This window comes from Schistocerca gregaria, chromosome 4 (genome assembly GCF_023897955.1).
Source record: "Schistocerca gregaria isolate iqSchGreg1 chromosome 4, iqSchGreg1.2, whole genome shotgun sequence".
NCBI classification, from domain to species: Eukaryota; Metazoa; Arthropoda; class Insecta; order Orthoptera; family Acrididae; genus Schistocerca; species Schistocerca gregaria.
In genome coordinates, this window is record NC_064923.1 from 489565570 (window position 1) to 489592622 (window position 27053).

Consider the following 27053-nt stretch of genomic DNA (forward strand, 5'->3'; position numbering starts at 1 on the left):
TCGGCGGAGGATTTTTCTCTTCGGCGGCCTCACCTCGAAGGAAGGTCGCACTCTTTAGTATTCCGGGTTGCGGCTGCTAGGTGATAGGCTGGAGCTTCTAAACGGCGATGGAGACCTCGATCGGCGTGTTGGGGAGCGTCTTCTCCAGCGGCTAGCTTGCGGCGATAGTGACCTACGTCGTCCTCCACCCACACCTTCTTGTTCATCTTCGTTGCCCGGAGTTGACGTCGGCAAAGATAGGTCTGCTGTCTTCTGGCGCGGGCGTCATCAAATATCCGCTGCCTTTCTCGACAATAGCGCACCACATATCCCGGTCGTCCACAGTGGAAACATACTGGTTGGTTATCCTGGGTCCCCCAGACGTCAGCTTCCCTTGGTGCCCAAACAGGTTCCTTATGCGGCATTGTCGGAACGTAACTCCGCCTGGGCCTCGACTTTTTCACCGTTATAAAGGAAAATGAAGGACGAGAGATTGGGTTCAATGTCTGTTCCACTTCCTCCCTTTTGCCCCCTTGAAGCGTCTCGGTGTTTTTCTCGACTTGCTATCCAAGTGCCTTCTGAACTTCATCTCTCACTATCTGACGAAGAACACTTGTGAAATGAGATGCTTCCTCCATCACTGACATCGATACGACGTTTGGAAGCCGTTCAAACTTCTTGCGCGTAGTTCTTTTTTGACGCATTGTCTCGATATACTGGCACCATTTTATGAAGTCGTCTGCTCCTTCAGGAGGAGGGCTTCATACATGTCCTTAGCAACAGCCTTCATGGGATGTGCAACCTTATCTTCCTCCATTCTAGGACCGCTATTTTACACAGCTCCAAGACGTCTTGAGTGTAGAATGCTGTAGTTTCTCCTGGACGCTGTGCCCTGCACTTTAATTATCTTCAGCCTTGCTCTTCTGTCGTTGTGTGTCGCCGAAATACTTGCGCAGTTCCACCTGGAATACTTCCCAGCTTGTGAACTTCTCCTCGTTGTTCTCATACCATTGCTTGGCAGTGCCCTCCATGTGGAAAAATACGTAAGCCAAACCCGCGGTGTCATCCTATTTGTTAATTTGGCTATACACTCATATACCTTCAGCCACTTGTTTGGGTCTTAGCCATCGTCACTAGAGAACCCGAAAGGATGTCTCATGTGGTGGCACACAGTTGCTGTTATCGTAACGTCCTCTTCTTCTACTGTCTCCGATAGATTGCGATCTGTTGAAGATGGATCGAACTCGGATTTCTCACCACGTATAAGGCGGCTCTGTCGTGGAATGATGGGAGCCACTGTGTCGTCGATAATGTGCGCTATCGCAAGTTCCAATACCCGGCGCCTCCACCAGTATAATGTTACATAGAAGAAGGTGTAATTAGATGAATGACGAACACTAACTTCACTTACGAAAGTTTTTTCAGATCTTGCCTCTGGCCAAAACACATGCAGTATATATACAGCTACAGAAAATTCCAGTACAATGATTCTTGACTTTTGTGGATACTTCTAGAGTGTACGCGAACCGAATATAGAAATTAAAATTGAACAGTCCAGGTGAGTTTTGAATTCACGACCCTCTATGCAACAGTTTAGTATCATAACCACTCCAACACGGCGCTACTCAGCTTCTTCTGTGACAACATCATCGTAAATTCTTTCTATCTCTTCATCATGTGCGGTGCTAGTAGATATATAAACTTATACTACTGTGGTGAGTAATGGGTTAGTGTCTCTCTTGGCTACTATAATGCGTTGGGTATGCTGTTCATAGTAGCGTACCCGCATTCTTGTTTTCTTATTCATTGTTAGACCTACTCCTGTATCACCTGTAGTTGATTTGTGTTGATAATCCTGCATTGACCTAACCAGAAACCCAGTTGTTTTTACTACTGCATTTCACTAATTCTCGGTACACACAACTTGATTTCCCTTTTAAAATTCTCCAACCTACTCGATTAAGGGATCCAACACTCCACGCTTCATTTCATAACGCGCCAGTTTTGCTTCCCCTGGTGACATCCTCATGCGTAGTTTCCACTGAGAGATCCAAATACGAGAATACTTTATCCCTGAAATAGTTTACCCTCGAGGATGCCACCATTAAGCCTCGGGAAATATATCGGCTGTAGTTTCCCCTTGCTTTCAGTAGTTCGCAGTACCTTCAGGAAGGCATATTTTTGGGCCTCTCCACAGATACCTCTCCGTCGTAGTTACACCTAATATGTGGCTTTCGGTATAGAAGAGGCACGCAAGCTGCTCTACCCCAGCAAGGTACATGGTTTGGGACGTCATCAGTGTATGATTCTTATAAATCTCCTTTGCACGAAGACGAATAAATCAAAGGATCAAACGTTTTGTAAGTCTTTCGTAGTCGCACAGTGTTCAGCAGCCCTTCACTGGAAATAAGTATTCCTATGTCATTAGGGCAGGGGAGGTACAGGCCTTTTTCTCATTACTGTCTTTCTATGAGTGTATTTCTCCAGATTCCTAGAGACAGAACCCAGATTTACTTTTGTGCACTATCTGATCGACAGTACTCTGATACCTATTAGGGCATATTACTACGGTGTGTGTCAATATTCGTCTTTTCGAACTCTTGATGGCGACACTCTGAATGAGGTGTATGAAAGCCTGTGGAGGAATGGCAGTCCACTCTTCCTGAAGAGCTGAAAGCTGAGAAGGTAGTGATGTTGTACCCTGTGGTGCGGAGGGAAGTCGACGTCATTCTAAGTCATCCCAGAGGTGTTTCATTGTATTCACGTGGGGATTTTGAGCAGACTAGCCCATTTCAGGAATCTTATTGTTCACAGTTCATTGCCTCACAGATGCTCCTTTATGACAGGGTGCATTGTCACACTGATACAGCCAAGCATCGTCTTCTAATTGTTTTTGTGCTGCACGCAGTACAGAATGCTGCAATTGTTTCATATGCTTCCGCGTTAAGCATTTTTTCTTAAGCGCAACAAAGAACCACACCATAACCACGAAAAACTCTCCTGTACTGTAACATCGAGTCCATCGTACATCACTGTCAGTGTCACACATAATGCGAGGCAACGATTTCCAGACATTCAGAAAACGCAGACCGTTCCATTGGATTGTCACAGGGTATAGGGTGCTTCGTCACTGCAAATCCCTCGTTTCGAGTCATCCACTGTCCAGTGGAGTTGCTTTTTATCCCACCTCTAACGTAGCTTAGCACTGAATACAGAAATATGTGGTTTATGAGGAGCTGCTTCACCATTGTACCCTGTTCTCTTTAACTTCCTACGCTTAGTCATTGCGCTGTCTGGACTAGTCGCACTCCTTCTGCTGATTTCATGCGATTTTTTTACAACCACTATCCGCATTCCTCGACCTTTCCTGCCTATCATTAAATGATGTCTGTCTAGTCTTGGTATAGCTGCCGTTGTTCCTTCGTGTTTTCACTTCACAGTCACATCACAAGCAGATGACTTGGGCCGGGTTAGAATGATCGAATTGTTCCTAATGAACTTGTTGCTCAGATGACATCCAGCGACTTGTCAGCGTTCGAAGTTATTGAGCTCTCCTGACCGACATATTCTGCTGTTACTGGCTCTATTGAAACGAAATGAAATGATCGTATCCTATACCGACGCTTCTGTTTCTCGTTACATCTAGTGGTCAGTTAGGCAATATACAGGGTGTTACAAAAAGGTACGGCCACACTTTCAGGAAATATTCCTCACACACAAATAAAGAAAAGATGTTATGTGAACATGTGTCCGGAAACGCTTAATTTCCATGTTAGAGCTCATTTTAGTTTCGTCAGTATGTACTGTACTTCCTCGAATCACCGCCAGTTGGCCTAATTGAAGGAAGGTAATGTTGACTTCGGTGCTTGTGTTGACATGCGACTCATTGCTTTACTGTACTAACATCAAGCACATCAGTACGTAGCATCAACAGGTTAGTGTTCATCACGAACTTGCTTTTGCAGTCAGTGCAATGTTTACAAATGCGGAGTTGGCAGATGGCCATTTGATGTATGGGTTAGCACGGGGCAATAGCCGTGGCGCGGTGCGTTTGTATGGAGACAGATTTCCAGAACGAAGGTGTCCCGACGGGAAGACGTTCGAAGCAATTGGGCGTCTTAGGGAACACGGAATATTCCAGCCTATGACTCGCGACTGGGGTAGACCTAGAACGACGAGAACACCTGCAATGGACAAGGTATTTCTTCGTGCAGTTGACGATAACCCTAATGTCAGTGTCAGAGAAGTTGCTGCTGTACAAGGCAACGTTGACCACGTCACTGTATGGAGAGTGCTACGGGAGAACCAGTTGTTTCCGTACCATGTACAGCGTGTGCAGGCACTATCAGCAGTTGATTGGCCTCTACGGGTACACTTCTGCGAATGGTTCATCCAACAATGTGTCAATCCTCATTTCAGTGCAAATGTTCTCTTTACGGATGAGGCTTCATTCCTACGTGATCAAATTGTAAATTTTCACAATCAACATGTGTGGTCTGATGAGAATCCGCATGCAATTGTGCAATCACGTCATCAACACAGATTTTCTATGAACATTTGGGCAGGCATTGTTGGTGATGCCTGGATTGGGCCCCATGTTCTTCCATCTACGCTCAATGGAGCACGTTATCATGATTTCATACGGGATACTCTACCTGTGCTGCTAGAACATGTGCCTTTACAAGTACGACACAACATGTGGTTCATGCACGATGGAGCTCCTGCACATTTCAGTCAAAGTGTTCGTACGCTTCTCAACAACAAATTCGGTGACCGATGGATTGGTAGAGGCGGACCAATTCCATGGCCTGCACGCCCTCCTGACCTCAACCCTCTTGACTTTCATTTATGGGGACATTTGAAAGCTCTTGTCTACGCAACCCCGGTACCAAATGAAGAGACTCTTTGTGCTGGTATTGTGGACAGCTGTGATACAATGCGCCATTCTCCAGGGCTGCATCAGCGCAACAGGGATTCCATGCGACGGAGGGTGGATCCATGTATCCTCTCTAACGGAGGACATTTTGAACATTTCCTGTAACAAAGTGTTTGATGTCTCGCTGGTACGTTCTGTTGCTGTGTGTTTCCATTCCATGATTAATGTGATTTGAAGAGAAGTAATAAAATGAGCTCTAACATGGAAAGTAGGCGTTTCCGGACACATGTCCACATAACATATTTTCTTTCTTTGTGTGTGAGAAATGTTTCCTGAAAGTTTGGCCGTACCTTTTTCTAACACCCTGTATAGGAGTCTGGCTACTTCTGGTCACATACCGTATCTGTACTGGGCTGAAAATATATGCGCAACAGTGCAAATTTAGAAGGTGCGGGCTAGTTAGTTGTACGTTAACAGTGATACCCATCAAAATTTAAAGATGCAAAAAATCTGTGGTGTGGTTGCCGTAGCTACGGGAGAAGCTCATCGTCGCTGTGCTGTTACTCCATTGCACTCACAAACTCACAAGGGACGTCTCTCGCCTTGAACAAAAATTTGTATTTAAACATTTGTATACAGACCCATCTGACATTTATAATCACGTCTGCGATGGAGTGTAATTGTGTTGCTCTTGTACACAACTGCAGTTGCGGTTTTTTTAGAAGGAGGAGTGGGAAGGTGATTAACAAACCAGGCAATCAACTACCTCAGCAAGTAGTTGACGCTTTTTAATATACGTGTGTCAGTATTGTCACACGTATAGAGAAAAAATGAAGGTAACCATTACTGTTTGGAATTTTTTAAATATTGTAGAATCCAAGTTAAGAAGTTGTTATCAAACGGAGGACAATGTAGAACAGTATTATGACACTTTGGCAATATTTTTGGTGGATCTGATTGTTCAGAAACATGGATATTCATTTGCCTGCTCAACTGAAGTTACATAGGATGAGGTTGTGGACATTAACGGGATTAATAGTGTTTGTGTTTGTTGCAATGTGTTTGTGGTGATTGTAGCGTTAGAAGCAGTAGCGGAAACAGTACTCCTAAAAGAGAAGCCAACAGTTCTGGTGACTATGTACCTTCACCACAAAACAAACCAGTTAGTACTCAAAAAAAACTTTCGGAGGAACTTCTTGAACGTATTTATTATGATTACCATACACCTTCACGAAAAGTTGCGACCTACAGCTCATTATTGCAGTGACATCCATCTATAAAAAGCACATCGAACATCAAAGTAATATTTGATTATGTGGAGAAGAAATGACGTAATGAACAGGTATTTCAAGGAAACAAGACAATGAAAGAACTGGAGATAAAACATCACACACTATCCCAAAGTGACATAGCACGGTAAGAAGGAAAATCTGTCCATTACTGGCACCCCCGAAATTTTGGACTATGCAAAAAGCAAGAGAAATTGGGCACACAAAGTTTAAATGATCTGCGGCTTTCTTAGCACGTCTTACCAAAGAAACAGAATGTGCCGTTGGCACTTCACTGATTTGCATGACATCCAGAGATGTATAGAAAGACCAAGACATTTGTCAGTCTGGGGTCCGTTTTGTGAAGAATTAAACCAGAAAACGGCAACTTTCAACACATAGTCACTGATCAAAGTGCATTTAATTGTGAACTAACTTCTGGTGTGACACTATCTACATAGAGCAAAAATCAACAGTTGTCTTGGTCCAGACAGCAAACAATACAACTCACAGTATTACAGTAGATGCTGGACTTTCAATGAGTGGACACCCAACAGAAACTGTATGTTTGTCTTCGGGAAAAAATTTTCACCCGAGAGTTAAACAGGCTATTTGAAGACCATCTTCCAGCAAACATATATTTGGGAAAATGTCAAAAGGCTGTTAAGAATCGTTTTTCATGAATGTTGTTAATGAAAATGCAGCAAATAATCAGAAGTGCATACATTTTATGAATCCTGGAGTGCATACAAGGCCACAACAATAGTAAATGATTCATTTGCGGGTATAGGTACTGACTACATGATGACTCCACTAAAAGCAACAAAATTCGTACAGTCTTTGGGTGTATATTTCTTCCGGCATATGTATGAAGACTAACAAACTCTATAAGGACTATCTGCAGTGACTGACACTAAATTAGAAAGAAGGGTTTTCATAATGAAAGTGCATTCTGTTACCCATAACCAGCTGTCTGCTCCAGTATGTCAGCCTATGCTTCAATATTCCTGTCAAGCGTCTGGGTACAGTACTCCCACACATGTTGCTGTATTCAAGAATGTGAGCCCAGTGGCACACAGTCTTCCAGGACTGAGGACTAACAGATATTGCTTTCACCAAATGTGCCTACTGTGATTCTGCATATTGTTTCACGCATTTTGTTAAGGAATCTCATACACATTATTTAAGTCCGATAGTGGGCAAACTAGGAATAAACATTCGAAAACTTTCAGTATCCCAGTCACAGTGATACGTAAGGCTTCTAAATGCAATTTGAATGTCGAATTCCTATTCAAGCCAAGAGACTTCCGTTGGCAGTGAAAGCACACACTAGTGCATATCGGCCATCTCTTCATCAATAGATCGATCCACACCGCTGAGTGTCACTGTTAACTGACACTGCAGGAAAAAAAGAGACCCTAGACAGAATCGAAGAGTACTGAATGCAAGGTGTGCTTTACTGTTGTCAAAAAGTACCATGATTGAATGGAGCAAGTTTTTTTTTACAAACAGTACCATCGGTATATTTTCATCGCAGTACAGATATAAAGATAAATGACGTAAGTAATCAAACTAGATGGAATTACTCTCTCATGAGTCCCCAGAGGTCACGGGTCACTTACATCAGAATACTCAGCAAACCCTGAGCAACCTCCGAAATATTGCCATTGGAATTGGAGCTCACCCTGTATATAAGTACTCTAACCGTGATTACGGCTCTGGTTTTATCTACACATTCCAGTTGTCCATTGTGGAAACAGTTCCAGTTTACTTAGAGAGAATGTTTGCAACTACAAACCGTTTCTGTGGACAGGCTGTGAGCAATCATGCGCTCGCCAGAGTGAGATAATTTGCGCTCTATTAATACCGCTCTGTTAAGCAGGCGCTTGCCACACGGAGTTATTAGTAGCCTCCGTAGCAACTTCTGGGCATCGCGCCATGCTAGCTTCTATTGACGGTGAACTGTTACTACAACAGTATGTTTTAAAAGAGACCCCGCGTTGTTAAATTGCCATCTCATTCAGAAAGAAAAATTGCTCTAATAGAATTCCACCCCTGACCAGTGGAACTGTCAGTCAACTACGAACCCACAGTCAGGTTTTCCGGAAACAGCTGTTGGTTGAATATTTTGCACGTTACAACATGAAGTGAAATAGGCATATGACATATTTCTGATGAATTGGTCGCAATGATTTTTTGTGCGACAATAACAGATACACAGTCATACCCCCAAGTGCTATGTTACAACTATTCACTAAACACTTTGAGGTAGTTTATTTTTTAAAAAAAGTGTTGCCCTCAATAGCATTTTAACAAAGCTTGACCAACATGTTTTGACTGCAGCCCAAATATGTCCGTTTCACGTATTATACCATACACCTGAAAATGTCTTCGCAACTGCAACTCTTCAGCAGCGGAAAAGACAAAAATGAGGAGATAGTCTAATGTAAGTTACGACAGCCAGTGGAGCAGAATAATTGTCACGAAATATTTATTTCGGCTGTGAAACCTGTTGCTGTTAAAGCATAACATGATGCTGTGATCCAAGTAACAGTCCAGTCAAACCTCTTGAAGGATTATTTCAAATGTAATCATAGGTCATACACTACCAAATGGCGAGATATCTGGTGCAAAATATCCAGGTATATGTGTTTTCTTGTATATTCGGAAAGTATGGAGCGATCGGTCGCGGAATGGAAACCAGGGTGAAAATCCGATGAAGTTTTGTACAGGTGTGTTGGGCAGTGTCACTAGCATACCCGTCGATCGCGTTACGTCGTTCTTTTTAGTTCTGAGCACGCAGGGGACACATAAAGGTACCTAGAACAATAGCGTCTCCCGCCAAGTACGAGAGCCTTGTGAGAAATTTCACCTGAAGCTATGCAGCCAACATTACATAGCTGCAGTGCGTTTTCTTCTTCAAGACAACTCTTAGCCGCATTCCGCAGGGGCAATGAAGATGCTCCTGCATCGTTTCCAATTGGAAATGTTTGATTACGCGCAATACAGCCCGTAATTGTCTCCTTCTGAGTTTAATCTCTGCTCACATGAACCGCTGGTTATCAAGACAACATTTTGGCACAGACAACGAGCTGTAGGCCAGTGTAGAGAATTGGCGGAAAGCACTGGGGGCTGTCTTCTATAACAAGATATTGGAAAGTTGGTACAACGCTACGACAAACGTCAAAGTCGGGTCGGCGACTATGGAGATAAGTTGCTGGAAGTTGTAGCTAACTGCTGCAAATGAAAGCGTTTTGATTTCCACTGTGGATTCCATTTCGCGACCTATCGTTCATTACTTTCCAAATAGCCCTCGTATTATGAAGAAGCATCCTGTTGGTGGGAATTATTGGAGTGTACCGTTAGGAGTTTAGTTTGTACAAATTCTTTGAGGCACAAGTTACTGGCTTGAGTATCCGCAGTTCGTAATAGTCGCGACCATCATTCATATTTTTTTTCGCGACATAACGCCACTCTCATGATCTGTTCAATGAAACAAAAGCATTCATCAAGTCGAAGTTTGCACATATGGAGCTCCACTTATTATCGGCTTATTGGGATTGGCGTTGCTCCTGCCATACTCTGATCAAAAACCTGTGCGCCCTGACCTATACAAGAGAAGAGGTTTGGAGAGGGGAGGCCAGGTGGTGGTGGCCGTGGGGGGGAGGGGGGGGGGGCAGGGAGTGGAAGCGGGAGATTACAATGATTGAGTACGCGTATGTAATGTTATCTTTCATTTGTGACGAGCAGTTCGCCTTTACTATATTATTATATAAGTCTCGCTTGTATTTGGCTATCAAGACAAGACACTTCAAATTACAAATTATCAACGACTGGCAGACTTCATGGATGTTAAGCAAGCTAGAAGTTGAAACAACAGCTCTCCATGAAGTGGAAGTCTTGGCAACTACCTCATCCAAAATAAGAAAATTACAACTTCTTTCCAGCATAAAACATTACAGAGTCTTGATGAGAGCTCCAGTACAACACTTGGCAAGTGTTGTCACCTATAAGGAAAAATAAAATATTTATGGGATCTCTCGTTTAGCATATTCTTCTATAAGGACTAAACCACGTCAATCAATCAAATCGGTGTTAAAGGACCCTTTAGATCACGAGCCGACCTCACAATGCTCCTCCATAGATGGCGATATTGTGCACTTTGGATCCAGTTGTCACGGACTCCTACCTGGCAAGGGTCCTTCTATAGCACATCCTCCCATCGCTTTCTGGCTCTTCCGACTGCACGGGTTCCATCTGGTTTTACCATGAGTACGGCTTTCGCCCGACAGGTGTCTGGTCTCCTAGCAATGTGGCCTGCCAAGCTTAGTCTCCGCGCTTTCAGTTTTTGAACGATGTTGGGTTGCCTCATCAGCTCATACAATTCTTGGTTTTTTCTACGTCTCCATGAGCTCCCTTCCTGGACAGGTCCAAAGACCCTTCTTATAATTTTTCTTTCGAGGACCAGCAAGTTTTCTTCATCCTTCTTTGTTGTGCTGAGGGGTTCTGTCCCATACAACAATACTGGCACTATTGTATGCTCTAACTTTGCTCTTAATTGACAGATTCTTGGATGACATTATCTGCTTTAGACTGACATAAGTTTTGGACCCGTTCACAATACGTTGGTTTATTTCCTGTTTTAAAATATTTTACCTGTTGCACCACGTACCAAGGTATTTAAAATTTTCCGCTTTAGCAAATTTCCATATCCCTACCTGTAATGGGATGTCGTTGGGTATTCTCATGGTACCTTCATTACCTCGGTCTTTTCCGCATTAATCTGTAACCCGATCTTACTTGAATTTTGCACTAGGTCCCCTACAGTTTCTGCCATCTCTTCCTCTGATTCTTCTGGAGCCTGCCTGATACTTTCCTACAATATTTTTTTGCAAATGGCTGAAGTTTTTCAAGTATTATTAAAAATGGAACTTTATAAGGTACATTTAGGAAAGAAATGCCTCTGTAGTTGTTACAATTCCTATTACTGTTCTTTTTATGCAGGGGGATAATGACGGCTGATTTACACTCTTCTGGGATTTCCTCTTTTTCACAAATTTCTTTTATGAGATTGCATAGCTCTTCCTGAAGTGTTTCTCCTCTTGCCTTCAACATCTCTACCGTTATCCCATCCTCTCCTGGTGCCTTATTTTTCTTTAGTTTCCTCATTGCTCTTTCTACATCCTGCTGAGCCACTTGAACATTTGCGGCTTCTCCTTCACCCTCTGTATTATTCTCATGTGGAGAGACACTCTCTGTATCTTCAGCATTTAATAGTTCTTCAAAATGTTCTCTCCGCCTATTCAGAAATTTTTTCTTGTTTGTTAGCATATTTCCATCCTTACCATTAATAACTAAATATTCGTTTCTGTGACCATTCCCCACATGTTTCAACATCTGAAACATTATCCTGCGCTCTGATATTGCATTTCCCTTTTCGATTTCATCAAGCATATTGTTCATGGACTTCCTTTTTCTGTTCTCAGAATCCTGCTTCTTTCTCTTCTTACAGTCTTGAGTGTTTCCTGTTGCACCTCACATTGTCTGTCCAGCATGTGCACCGCCATTGCTCTCTTCCTGGTCTTCACAGCTTGTTCACATGTCTCATTGAAGCATCTCTTCTTCGTTGTTAGCTTTTTCTCTCCTAGAATTTCTTCAGCTGCTTCAGTTACAGAGGTCCTTACTTCTTCCCACTGCTTGTTAACACTTATTTCATCAGCGTTGTCTGATACCAATACTTCAAACTTGTTACGCACTTTAATGTTATGCTGCTGGCACATCTCTGGATCCTTAAGCTTCTCAATATCAAACTGTCTCTTGGTCACGTTGTTCTTTTTCATTTTGTAGCACAGCTGTAACCATAATTTGACTATGAGTAGAAAGTGGTCTGTGTCCGCATCTGCTCTTCTGTACGATCTCACATCTATCACACACTTCTTCTGCCTCACATCTATCTGAGTGACGGTGCTACCATCTGGAGAAATCCAGGTGCCTTGGTGGATCTGTTTGTGGGGGAAAGTTATTGAGCTCACCTCAAGATTCTGACTTAACGTAAAACTGATTAACAGCAGGCCATTTTCATTTGTTCTTGTATGTAAACTCTCTTTTCGAATTATTGGTCTATACATCTCTTCTAGTCCCACTTTGGCATTTAAGTCTCGCAGAATATCTTAAGTTTTATGTTGCTAATGCTCTCCACAGTTTTTTCCAGTTCTTCATAGAATTCACTCTTCTCCTCTTCATCACTTACGTTTGTTGGTGCATATGCATGAACAAGAGTCAGATCGTCATACCTATAGTTATACACGATATCCTGTTGTAGACTGCTCTGAAGGCCTTTATTTGCCATATTACTCGTTCGCTCACCACAAATCCCGTTCCATATTCATGCTGACCATTTTCTTCACAACCTCCATAAAAGATTACTGATTTCTTCTCACGTAATATCCCTCCCCCTAGCCTGACTTTACGTGGGGTCACTCTATTACTCTAATGTAATTTTCAGGTTATGGTGTGCGTCTGCATGAGTTTCAATGTAAATTATTAGTGTTTATTGTTTTTATGAATTGTATTACTTTTTTAAAAAACTTTAAAGAATATCTAAACCGTTTCGCTTATGGTATTTCATGTTTGATGTCTTTTCTTAAGGCTGAAACCTCAAGTTTAATCGTTAATGTGTTTTTTAAGTTGAGCCTTGTATCTCGTTGCTGTTGAGGAGAAAAAATTATATTTGATTAGTAAATTGTTTTAAAGCGTACTTGATAACAAATGATATTCAATAATTTTCATCACCCCTTCCTGTAGGACCTGTAGGTTGGTGTCCTTCTAAAAGATAAGCGATTGTTTCGTGTATCTGTGTGTATATGTAAATCACTAACTTTTTCTACAGATATGAAATCGAATTAATGATTCAGAGAGCGGCTGTTTCAAATCTTATTTGACTCAAACAATGAGGAAAGAAATAATCCAATTAAACGAAGTAGGAGAGAGTTTTTGTCTTGGCGGAAATTGTTACTGGAGTTGCATGAAGTCGATTTTAGGCGACTACTATTTCTCACACGTGTGCAGTGGTGTTATTTGTATTCAAAACGCGCATTTTTGCGAACGATACAAGTATTACCTTCAGACGTATAGCAACAGATAAGAGTGTACATAACGTTTTCAAAATATTTGTTGACTAGTTGGAGTTTGGAAGACGCATCATTGACGATATGTATGTGATCAGCTGGTCGAATCGTGCAATTTCCCGTGAGGTTTTGAGATGTGAGTGTATTGGGAAGTGAAGGAGATTACAGGCGTCGTCAAATTTATGCCTGATTGAGAACCGTATTTAGAATCTATAGAAGCCTAGGCAGAATCTATGGTGATGGCCATGTCAGTTGTAAACATGTGATAACTAAATTCTACAAAGAGAGAATTTTATAGCAACTGTCTAATTAAAAGCCAATTATACAGCATTTACTTTACGATTGTCTGATATGCTGAGATTAAAAAAAAAAGAATAGAAATCATGACGATAGTCAAACAATTTGTTAACACCGTTGTGAAAAACCATAGTGAAGAAAGTTGAGGTTCATGTCCATAGAAAAATCAGTTTTGCAACATGCTGTTGTAACTATTAGCAATTGGAAATAGTATGATTATTGCGACAAAAATATTTTTATACATTCATATTAAAGAATAGCATTTTCTTATTCGACTTCCGACTTTCTCTCTAAGAAGTCACTGTGGTCGGTGGCCTTTTCTGTTGTCCCGAGTCAATAAGCTTTCTTTCGGAGGCTATGGACCGTAAGACACCTACATCTATATGTGTTCTCCGCAAGACACCTTGCGGCGTGCGGTGGAGGATTCGTTTTTTACCACTACGAGTATCATTTCCCCCCTTTCCTGTTCCACTATGGTATGTTCCGTGGGATGGGCAATTGCTGGTGACCCTCCACGTTAACTTCGTGGCCTCTTCGCGAGATATATGTAAGAGGAAGCAGCTGTATGATTCTTCTAGAAAGTACACTCTCGGGTCTTCAACTGAAAACCACACCGTGATGCATTACGCCTCTCTTTCAGCGTCTGTCAATTGATTTGGCTGAGGATCTCCGTGGCGATTCCCCGCTAACTAAATGAACCTGTAAGGAAATGTGTTGTTCTTCTTTGGATAAACGTTTAAAATTTTTACTTTGAAATGAAATTCAGTTAAAAGTTAACAAACACTGAGTATTTAACGAAGTTACAACTATTAGTTAAATGCATGCACAATTCACTATGAATTACAACAACATTTGAACCAATGTAATTACAATAGTCGCTTCATTACAGACTGGAACGTCATTTGCGTCGAGTTACGATCTGCTGCCGTGACAGTCCACACAGTATCGTATGCGCCCACGAGATGCCATGATCAAATCACCTATTATCATCTCTGAGGCGATATCTTCACTTCGTTCAACATAGAGACATAACTGTTAAAGCCACTGATATAATTGCATCAGTGGTAAATCCAGTCTGAATAGGTGACGTTTTGTCTATGCACTCCGTCTTCAGGCCTAAAGAGGTCCATCGGCACCATCCGACCGCCGTGTCATCTTCAGTTGAGGATGCGGATAGGAGGGGCGTGTGGTCAGCACACCGCTCTCCCGCTCGTTATGATGGTTTTCTTTGACCGGAGGCGCTACTATTCGGTCGAGTAGCTCCTCAATTGGCATCCCGAGGCTGAGTGCACCCCGAAAAATGGCAACAGCGCATGGCGGCTGGATGGTCACCCATTCAAGTGCCGGCCACTCCCGACAGCTTCTACCTTCGGTGATGTCACGGGAACCGGTGTATCCACTGCGGCAAGCCCGTTGCCGACGTTTTGTCTAGAATTATCTAAATTCTTACAAAGTTACACTTTCACTCGGTGCCAGTGCTCTTGCTGAAAATCGCCTCCACTCTTACCTCCTTCCTGTGCTTTCTCTTAAGTGCATACTTCTTAGATCAGATTTTCCAGTCCAACAAGTTCCTCCATCTGAAACTTCTTCAATCCAACAATTCTGAACTGCAGTAAAGCACTCATACTTTTGTATCCCGCCTGGAAGGCGGCGCGTGGGTCTGCACCAATAAACTGAAGAGTAGGCCGAATGTAGGAAGTGAGGAGCAGGAAAAGGTGAAAAATCTCTCGGTACAACTTTTTTCGTAAAAGTACATTTAATAGAGAATATTAGCCAATGACATATACGTAACTTTTGGTAACGATGAGCATGTAGGTGCGAAGCCTTAGACCCATCGTAAGTAGTACATAGTCTCAATAGCAAGCTGAGGTTGACGCGATGTTTCGAGGCTGTCTGCTCTTGATGGTAGAATCTGGAGCGGAGCTCGTAGAGCTCACCTGCTCTGGCTAGAGTGCGCTGTCATCGGTGTCCGTCTTAGTGCCAACCTAACAGAGCAGACCTACATTGTGGCATCGTAGCTATCGATACAACATCCCCCCCCCCCCTCCTGAAACGACGCACCGTCGTTGAGTATGGCTTCCGACGGCGGGTGGATGGACCTAGGGGCGGCGCAGATGAGCGGACGGACAGCGGAACTGCTGGGTCGCGCTGTCCACCCACGACCCCGAATTGCTCGCGAAGGGGCGAGGAAAACGCCCCGTGGAAAACCTGCCCAGGCCGTGCACCGCCTCTGGGTAAGCTCGGATGAGGAGGCGGAGCAACGACATCCGTGGGCGACGGCGGCGGCGTGACCGCAGCCTCAGCGTCCATCGGTTCTGGCACCGCAGAGGAACACGGCGGCGGCGGCGGCCGAAAGTGGGGCTGTGGCGGCGGCGAGAGGCGGCCATCCGGTGCAGGTGACTGGACCCGCAGCAGCGACGACAGCAGGCGCCCGCGGAGGCGCGAGCGGCGAAGGCGCCTTCGGTGGAGTCTTGGGCCGAGGCGGCGGAAGCCGCTAAGCCTCCAGTTCTGCTGGAAAACAACCAGCGGCAGAAAACCGAGGACGGCACAAACGGATCTGATTCCGGTGGCGCTTGACCGTACCGGAGGGACCAGAAATGACAAATAAGGCGCAGCCAAGCTGGCGAAGAATGCGCACCTGCTCCCAGCGCTGCCTGCCAGAGAAAACGCGATAGAACACCAAGTCATGCGGCGCCGAGCCAGAACGAGGCGAAGTAGCGGGAGCGCGCGGCGGCGGGTGAAAAAGCTGCAGGAGCGACCAATGGACGTGGCTATGAAGCAGTTCCGCTGGGGAACGGGTGCCGTGCGGCTTAGAGCGATATGAAGCAAGGAAAGTCCAGAGCGTGCACTTGCGAAAGTGTGTGGTGTGCAACTTGCTCATCTGCGACTTAAACGTATGCACAAAGCGTTAAGCCTCGCCATTCGACTGGGGGTGGAACAGGGCTGAGGTCAGATGGCGAATGCCAGTAGCAGCACAGAATGCTTAAAACTCGGAGGACACGAATTGGGGGCGAGTGTCGGAGACAATAACTTCAGGAAGGCCCTCAATGCAAAAAATAGACGTCGAAGCTCGAACAGTACTGGCAGATGTAGCAGAAGACATAGGTACAACAAAAGGAAAGTTGCTGTACGCATAAATAACTATCAACCAGCGGACGTCCCAGAATGGGCCCGCAAAATCAATATGAACGCACTGCCAAGGCGCAGTAGAAATTGGCCACGCAAAGAAGCGCTGGCGGGGAGCAGATTGATGCTCCGCGCAAGAGCCACAGTTAGCAAGCAAATTCTCAATATGTTTATCAATGCTGGCCCAAGTGCAGTGATGATGCACTGATTGCTTCGTCCGCACTATACCCCAATGACCATTGTGCAGCAATTTCGGACTGCAACGAACGAGGTACAATCACACGAGACTGATCATTGATAGTTCGTAACAAGACAACACTGTGGTGTACAGACAAGTTGTGACGTTGCGCAAAGTAACGCTGTACAAGGGTATCTCGAATCTGCGTAGCAGGTGGAGGGCATTGATTACGAATATACTGCAAAAGAATCTGCGAAGAAGCGTCGGCGGCTGTCACGGAAACAATGCGACAAAAATCCACCGGAAAACCAGCAGCTAAGTCCTTATCTTGCGAATTAATAAACATGCAGGACAGTTCGGGAGAATCAAACACTGCGTCAGGACCGATAGGCAGACGAGACAAAGCATCAGCATTGCCATGCTGGGCCGTAGGTCGAAACAAGATTTCGTAATTGTAGTTAAACAAAAACTAAGACCAACGTTGCAACTTTTGTGCAGTACGGGCAGGAACTGGCTTAAACCGGTGGAACAACGACGTCAAAGGCTTATGGTCGGTGACTAAATAGAACTTTCGACCATAAAAAAAAGATAAAAACTTGAAACTTTGTTACTCCATAGACAACAGCTAAAGCTTCTTTCTCGATTTGAGAATAGTTTTGGTGGGCAGAATGGAGAAAATTAGAAGCAAATGGGATCGGGCGATCGACAGAATTAATGCGGTGCGAGAAAACCGCTCCGATGCCGTGAGAAGATGCATCGACAGCCAAAACAACTGGTTCGGAGGGATCGAAATGAATCAAACAGGCACCACTCAACAAAGCTGATTTGAGCTTGTGAAAAGCCGCGTCACATTCCGAAGACTAAACAAAAGGAACGTTCTTACACCGAATATGATGCAAAGGCGCTGCAATCTTCGCTGCATTTGGTGTGAACTGAATGTAATAAGTGATTTTGCCCAACACAGACTTAAGTTCTTTCAAGTTCCTAGGCGCTGGCACTTAACATGCGCAGTAAAGTCTGTGGCACACCCAAGGCCATCAGAAAAGAGTTCAGCAAAATCATCGCATAGTGTGGCTACGCTGTCTGCATGGTCACTAGCGTTGATGCAAAGTACATTGTCCTGAACTGCGAGGCCAAAAAGTTAAAATGCATCCATGCCAAAAAAGTTCGTAGCATTACTAGAGTGGAGCACATGGAAAGGCACTGTACGGGTCGTTGCACCATACGTGGCTTGCAAACTGCATACGCCGAGCACTGAGGTTTCCTGTCCAGTAAATGCAATCAGCGTGGAATGTGAGCTACGAAACGGGGATCAACTAAGCAAAGTCATACGTCGATCTGTTCAGTAAAGAAACAGACTCACCAGCGTCCAGCTGCACGCGAACAGACCGTACACAAACGTTTAAAGTAACAAAAAGTTTCCTCGCATCGCACTGAATGCGAGAGGAAGTGTGTGGCAAAACTTGACCCACAAGACACACGTGACACAGAAGGCATTGAATATATGGCATTAACGTCCATAGGCTGATGTAAATCGTGATCATGGCGATTGCCGTTGCGGTGACACCCACGCGAGTCACGCGAACAGGAGACATGTTGTGACTTAGAAAATGGTTCAAATGGCTCTGAGCACTATGGGACTCAACTGCTGTGGTCATAAGTCCCCTAGAACTTAGAACTACTTAAACCTAACTAACCTAAGGACATCACACACATCCATGCCCGAGGCAGGATTCGAACCTGCGACCGTAGCAGTCGCACGGTTCCGGACTGCGCGCCTAGAACCGCGAGACCACCGCGGCCGGCGTTGTGACTTAGAATTTCTCTTACTGCACACGGCTTGTACGTGTCCCCTCTTCATTGCAAAAATAACGCTGTGATTGACGGGATGGGCAACTGTCCCGTGGGTGGGCGCGAAAGCAGTTCAGACATGATTTCAGTTTCTTTGTGGGTGCCTGGTTTGAAACGTGTTTACTTGGGCGCGTGCGACGCGGTGTGGCTCGTCGTGCTGGGAGCGGCCGGAAGGGAACGTCTTGTGACGCGCTAACAGTACACACACACGGGATCACGTCCAACGCGGAAGTAGCCATGTCTAAGGTATCTTGTCTGTGTAGCAAGTCCACTACTTCCTGCAGAGACGGGTTTTTAAACGGAGGATTTGTGTGCGGATGTGGTGATAAAAAAATGGCTCTGAGCACTATGAGACTTAACAGCTGACGTCATCAGTCCTCTAGAACTTAGAACTACTTAAACATAACTAACCTAAGGACATCACACACATCCATGCCCGAGACAGGATTCGAACCTGCGACCGTAGCGGTCGCGCGGTTCCAGACTGAAGCGCCTAGAACCGCTCGGCGACTCCGGCCGGCTGTGGTGATCCGCCACATTCTACCCAATAGCGTCTCTACTCATTATATCCGCATGTGAGAGTCCACATGAGCAATTAAAGTCACAGTCAGAAGTTAGTCCCTGAAGGTCCGGTAACCAAGATTTATTGGACTGAGAAGGGCCACGCCGAAGGCGAAAGAATTTGTAGCGTGCAGCTAACACATTTACACTGTCACGGAAGTGAGAGTTCAAAGCATCAATCACTTCGTCGTAAGTTTTAGTTTCTGGGTGGGTGGTGGAAACAATTTCACGAGCACACGGTACAGCCGGCCGAGGTGGCCGAGCGATTCTAGGCGCTACAGTCTAGAACCGCGCGACCGCTACGGTCGCTGGTTCGAATGCTGCCTCGGCATGGATGTGTGTGATGTCCTTAGGCTAGTTAGGTTTAAGTAGTTCTAAGTTCTAGGGGACTGATGACCTCAGAAGTTAAGTCCAATACTGCTCAGAGCCATTTGAACCATTTTGAATACGGTACAACACAACACCCGCGTTGGAAATGAAAAAGGCAAGCCGCTCTGCATCTGGTATGTTGTATGCTGCGAAGTGTGCCTCGAGCTGGGCGATACGTTCTGGCCAGCGTTCAACGACAGGATTGAAGGCAGGAAATGGCGGCGCCGTCGACGACGGCGTCGGTACAGGTGGTGGCGCCGGAGGAGCCAAAGTAGCTGCAGTTTGTAGTGTCACTAGTCCATTTAAGACATCAAGCAGCTGCGTCATCTGCTGAACCTGAAAACGTATAAGATCGGAAAGCGAAGCCTCTTTCTGTGGCGAAGCCATGGTTTACACAAATGAAAGTCTTATAGCGAAAGGTGGGAGCACTTTGATAGTCACTCAGCTACACGGGGATATCACAAAAAAGCTGAAGCAGTACCTAGCAAAAAGGGAAATGGTAGGAGAAAAAAAAGTCTCGTCGTCAGCTTTTGTATCCCGCCTGGAAGGCAGCGCGTGGGTCTGCTCCTGTTGGGTTGCCGCATAGTACTTAGCTTTTTTGTTAAGTTTAATAAACACAATAAATACACGTAACAGAGACCTTATTCATGGACAACATAGTCTCCTTCATTATTTACTACAGTCTGCCAACGCTGGGATAACTTCGTGATTCCACGACTGTAAAAAATCAAATAGTTTTGAGGTGAATTCGTCGATCCATGTTCGAAGTGCATTTTCATCGGGAAAGGAAGTTCGTTGAAGGTTGTTCGATTGAGAGCGGAAATGGTGAAAATCTTAGGAAGAAAAATCAGGTGGCTAATATGGGTGCGGAATGACTTCCCAACCCATCTCCCGTACAGTCTTTTTTTCTTTCAGTCTAGCAGAACGCGGGCGGACGTTATCGAGGACTAGCACCATTTCACGCAGTCTTCCTGGTCGTAGTTCTTGGATTACGCCTGCAAGACTTCTTGGCAATAAATGTGGGTTGTGATAGTTACACCTTGGGGAAGCAATTCGTAGTACCCCACACCGTTGCTCTTCCACCAGATACACGACATTAACTTTTGTGGATGCACGTAGGTCTCTGTACGGGAAATTTATCTTTATTTGGGTCTAGCCATTCCTTTCTTTTCCTTATTATAGCGTAAAGACACCATACAGCATAGATGCTATTTGGCGACGAGCAAGCAGAGCTGTACACATAGCCATCTGCTGATTTTTATGATTTTGGCTTAGAGCTTGTGGTACCCATGCAATCGATTTTTTAACCTCCCCACTGCATGAAAATGTTGCACGTTGACGGAATTATAACAATTCATCACATCTGTCAATTCTCCAGTACACTCATCATTGTGGATTAATGCATTCAAACGATCTTGATCAAACCACGAAGGTTTCCTAAATGTTGAGAGTCACTAATGTCAAAATGATCTTTCTACAAACGAGAAAACCATTTTCTTGCTACGTTGTGTCCAATGGCGCAAATGTTTCTGGCTGCCTCCGCTGCTGTCATCCATGTATTGATCTCAAACAGAAGAATACATCGCAAATGTTCCGAGTTCTCCACTTGGAACTCCATATTCTAGCACCCGCAATTCCACTCACTATCTCCAAATGACAAAATGATAATATGTAAACTCAAATAGTAACAGTGAACAAATAAAAATGATATGATCTAATTTTGTCCATTATAAATGGTTTTTCGGACGCCTGCGACTGTGAAAACAATGGGTTCGTTTATAAATAACTTTTCTGCTACCAGTCACGATTTTCTTTTATTAATATTGTACACGACGTTTTTAGGGAAATGATTCCCATTTTCAAGTATTTTTCTCTTTGTACTATGCCATTTTTACGTAATGTTTTCGATTTGTGCGGTTCCGATTAGTTTTGTGGACTTTACTGCAATATATTAAAAACCCACAATTTTTAGTTAGTTATCGATTTTATATGTAGTTAATATCGAAACTTGGAAGAACTTGTACTTACAGTTTATGGTTCAAATGGCTCTGAGCACTATGGGACTTAACATCTGAGGTCATCGGTCCTCTAGAACTTAGAATGACTTAAATCTAACTAACCTAAGGACATCACACACATCCGTGCCCGAGGCAGCATTCGAACCTGTGACCGTAGCGGTCACGCGGTTCCAGACTGAAGCGCCTGGAGCCGCTCTGTCACAGCTGCCAGCTAGTCCATTTATGCAGAGCCTCTCACATATTAAACATCACACAAAACGTTCACTGCACACTAATGATCGAGAATAACTTACATAAATAAACAGTAACAAAGATATTTTTAGAGGTACTGGACAGAGGTAATGTTGCAGGTCTTCCACAGAGTGTGAAATGCTTTTATACAGAGAGTAATTATCTTTACAATATGGATTATAATTTGTTTATATCTATCTTACAATGTTGCTTCTTTCCGTTTGTTACTGTTTTTATTTAAGTATATTGTCAAAACGTCTGATTCACTTCCTAGTTCTTCGTTTGATATTTTTTTGCATTTTCTGTAATGTGACCATATTTCCTGTTCTTCTAACAAATCCATTTTATGCCCTTCATTTAGTCGATGGAGTGCTTTCACATTTTTCTACTTTTCCAAATGGGTGTCCTCTATTATGTACATGTGTGGCTATTGTTGATGTTGGTGTCTGTTGTGTGTGTAGGCTATAATGTCTCCAGTGTACCTGGTGTTAAAAATTCAGTGAGGTTGTCCTATGAAGAACAAGGAGCATTCCTGACACGTCACTTTGCTATTCTAAAGTTGAGTATGCGTTATAATTACACTTTATATTATGTATTAGTTTTTGTTGTAGTTTATTTGATGTAGAAAGCCCAACTTATACTTCGAGATTTTTCAAAATATGTGCAATCTTTTGTCATTTATTGCCAACGTATGGGATGCTAGATAAACATTTGTTTTTGTCTGTTTTCTTCTGTGGTACACTTTGCGTTAGGGTCTTTCTTTATTTTATATAGGACTGTGACTGCCATGGAAGCAGGACGATCATTGGCAACTGCAATCTTTTTCACTATATTAATTTCTTGCTGCGTGTTTTCATGGTTCAAAGGTATTTTAGTTGCCCCACGTATCAGTGACCTGTATGCTCGACTGCTTATGAATGTCCAAGTGACAAGAGGTTGCTCGGATTTTGGTGTCGGACACTGAAATTTGAATGCGCAAGTGTTGTTGTTTCTTGTAATAGTAAAGTCCAAGTAATTGATACTTTTGTCTTGTTTATATTCCAACGTAAACGTTATTTTCTCTTATAGATTACTGAAGCAATTTAGAATGTCTGTTATGTCTTTGGCATCCCCTCTCACTAACAGAAGTGTGTCATCCACATATCCCCTATAAAATTTAATTTTCTTTAGGCAGGTTTCTTGGCCACTAAATAACTTTGTTCCAAATGATTTATGTATATGTCAGCTATGGTATCTGACATACATGAGGCCATTGCTAGGCCATCTGGTTGCTTATAAATGTTGCCATTAAAGGTAAAGTAGTTGTAACTTAGAGTAATCTGGAGTAGTTCCACAAATTCAGTAATCTCTGTGTATGCAAGTTTCTTATGTTTCATAAGGTTCTTTTGTATTGCTCTTACAGCTTCTTCTATGGATATGTTTCAGTAAAGATTGATAATGTCAAGTGATAATAATCAAGTATATTGTGAAAGCGAATACATTGTTTCATATGTACAATTTTTCACCAGTATTTCATTCAGTTTCTGTGACATTTGAATGTTGGGCTATTTATAGAGCTTACCACAGGGCGGATCAGATTACCTTCTTTGTGTATCTTTGGCTGTGCTCTTAAGCGAGTTGCCTTTGGATTCACGCATGTAATGACGCAATAAAAGTCGATAAATAAACCCAAAGCATGCGGAATGTGAACTTGCAAAACACAAGCGGTACGAATTTATACAGCTCCCTAACACAACATTTGTGAGTGAACGTATTTCAGAGAAGGACAAGAGGTTTACAAGTCACTTCTCAAACTGAATCAAAGCGAGCATCAATGCCCAATGCGTTGCAAAAATCAAGTTGTGTCTGGGACAAGTAGTATAATAGTACTCTCAGTTTTGTTGCTCATTTAAGGTGATTTTGTGATCACTGCATTGAAACCACATAACATTTTGTCGCATAAAGTTTCAGTTCACTTCCTCATATCTTTCTAGTAATTTAACTCGTAATACGAACAAGCGTCATTTTCTGTGACCCGACCAAGTTCGTACAGAGGATCTGAGCTGAGTTAGAGGGTGGGACTGGAGGGGCGGAAGGCACATATTAGTTTCATGTAAGGGATAAGGATGGAGAAAACCAAGCACAATTTGGTACCAAATCAAGTTATAAACTGTAGAAAGACTGTGTTTATTAATCACCAAACATATTAACTTTATGATTGGTATCTACTACCTAAATTCTACCTAACCGAGAGAAAACCGTTTGAGATATGTTCTGGCGCATATGAATATTTGCTATATTCAACTTTTTGGAGAGTTTATTATTTCCTGGTGAGAGGAGGAAAAGCATAGCTAACTGGAGGTACAACACTATTAGAAATGCAGAGCCACCTCGCATTTTCACTTGCAAGTAGAGTTCCTGAAAACGGGAAACAGTTCTGACTGAGATTTTACGCCAAATGACTCTGGGAATACATGCTACTAGTCATTCTGAATGACAGATTCTGCCATATTACAAATTAACAGGTCCATGTGGCGAGGCAGAATGGGAATTCGATTTCTAAATATCATAATTTTATTTTAAGACGCAGAGGAATTAGAGGCATTGGCTGCTAGCAGACACTGATTTAAATCAATGGGGAAAGCTGAAAATTTGTGCCGCACCGGGGCTAGAATACATATCTCCTGCTTACTAGGCAGAGGCTCTGGCCATCAAGCCATTAGACACACTGGTCATCGCAACTGCACGGATTAGCACGACCCCGGTCAGACTCAATTTTCAACTTAATGACACACTGCTGATGTATTTCCCCTTACCCATTATCCTCAGTATTCGCAGATTCCGTAAGAGTTCGAACCTGGGGTGCATCTGCACTGAGAAGTTCATTGGCCGTCGTAGCCTTGATTATATTTATGTGGTGTCTGTTCTCTCAGACATATCCGGAAGAACAGACACCACGTATATTTAAAAAATATTTTTTCTAATACGGCAGCGGGGGGTTCGGTGTTCGGGATTGACTGCTGCCAGAGAGGCGCTCTCTGAATGTGCCTTTGGCTGGTAATTATTACATTGGTAAGCGATTTATTAATGAGTTAGCAGGTCTCAAAGCCAACCTTTGAGAAGTAGTGCGAGATTCTAACCACCAGAGGAAATGCGAGACTAGAGTGTGTTAAGAATATTCTCCATTCGTGGGTACCTTTGCTCCGGGCAATATTACCGCGCTAGTTTACAATAAATAGTAGTTATCAGAAGGTAGTACGTCACTATCGCTCCTTCATCCACGAGACATGAAACAAAGAAACACACAGTCTTACACTCGCTCCTACAGCATGGAGATGGTTCGTTTCCAGACATGTGTTCCTCTTCTAAATTCATAGGAGTATGTAAGTGTAGTTTAGAAACACGCTTTACGAAAATAAATTTTGTTAATAGCCGGTAAACCGTTTCGTTACACAAGACAGTAAGGCACACGTGTGTTCCATACGACGTGAATGATTGAAAAGCTTTCGTGAAACTTGTACTGCTGCACGGTAAGCAGAACTGTTGTGTTTACCCCATTACAGTATTATAAACAGTAAACTTCCTTTAGCATAGGACCCTCAGTATCTCCTGAAGCAGTCTGACATACTCGGTACAGCTAAGCTTTACCGGGTAACAAATGAGTGCCTACTGCTCAACAAAACAGTAGCAAAATATTATGTAAGAACTGCAGCAAGAAGTTCGTCATCGACAATGATATGTCACTCAAGAAGGGTATTTCCTAAGAAGTCTCAGTTGTACGACTGAAACGTTGAGAAGCGGGAGTTTTGAAGAACGAAGTGAGTTAAAAGAAGATTTTATATTCCATAAAATGTACTTATATTTTATAGAGTTCACTCTGTATTGAACTTACAAAACACTAGTGTACAAGTTTAAACGTGTCTTGCATTCTCTTACGTCTACTGTAGCCCTCGTCGCTCATGTAAATACTCTTTCGAGAAGCAAGTAAATACATTACTCGCATTCAAAATTTTTGTTTTAATTGTACTACACGTATAGCGCTATTCGTGTACCAACTCTTCTCATCTAATTTTCCCTATAAAACGATACATTGGTGAACTGTCCGTTAGTGAGTGATGGGTTTGTGCTTGTGTTCACAGAGTCCAGAAAGAGGCGCGTTGTTGAAGTGTCTGGTTTCCGGTCCTACCGTCGCAATGCAAATCCTACTGTACTGCCTGGGTGCACACAGCGTCCGGGAGCAGGTAGGACACTTTTTTTTATCGCTTTAAATGTCTTACACGTTACCTAGTCTTATTTTCATTTATTGTTTTCTTTGTATCAACGTGACACACGGTCCTAACAGCACCATGTTGTCGATATTCCGGTTTTAACACTACCACCTGTGAAAATTATCGCACGGCGACGAGACGCTATTTTGAGCATGAAAGGTGAGTCTGGTATCTCTAGATGATTACACTGACTACGTCACCATTCTCGTGATTGCGCAATCGCGACTGCCGAACAGTAAACATCGATATTACGTAAAGCAAAGGTGTCACAGCATTCCACTCTTTGTACCAGTGGATCACATCATTATATAATAACAGCCTCACGAGTAACGGAGGGCCTTATCCTTTATTTCTTTTGATATTGCCCTGCTCCACAGAACATCTAAGATGCTGCTCTTGCCTGCTGGATCCTGCGTTCCACATCTGTTTCCAAGCTTCCCGAGGAATGCGTAATGGAACAGAAGCCTTATAGCTGTAAGAGTTCCTTGCGGCAGTACTGTGCCTCTTCCATCTCTTCCCACTACTGGGTATTCTGTTATGCTCATATTAATTCTAAACGAGCCTAGTTCAAATGCTTCCATTAACTTCTCTATCATCAACTTGACATTCTCTCCACTTTGTGTTATCGATTCTTGATCATCGGCAAATAACAATTAGTAGATAGTATCATGCCGGAAGAAGTTCCCATACCACCACTCGACCGATTCCACCAAAGAAATACAGAAGATTCCTCAGACAGCAGTGGAAAGTATACTAACATATGGTGAAGGAAGATAGACGCTGGGTGAGAGGCAGAGAAGTAGACCACAGGCAGTAGAAAGGTATGGAATAAATGGAGCAGCCAGGATGTCCCGAACGGAGAGGAGAAGAGATGAGGAAATTAAGGGGCTAATGGATAAGGAACAACCTGTGGTGTAAAGAACAG

General features: G+C 43.4%; 1 protein-coding gene across 1 annotated transcript in view; it reads left to right on the top strand.

The window, feature by feature from the left end:
* LOC126365790 (odorant receptor Or2-like) overlaps positions 1–27053 on the top strand; it is a 79088-nt gene that overhangs the window by 24022 nt on the left and 28013 nt on the right. The window contains exon 3 of the mRNA XM_050008366.1: positions 26000–26101. Within this exon, the coding sequence (XP_049864323.1) occupies positions 26000–26101 (102 nt within the window). The remainder of the gene's footprint in view (positions 1–25999; positions 26102–27053) is intronic.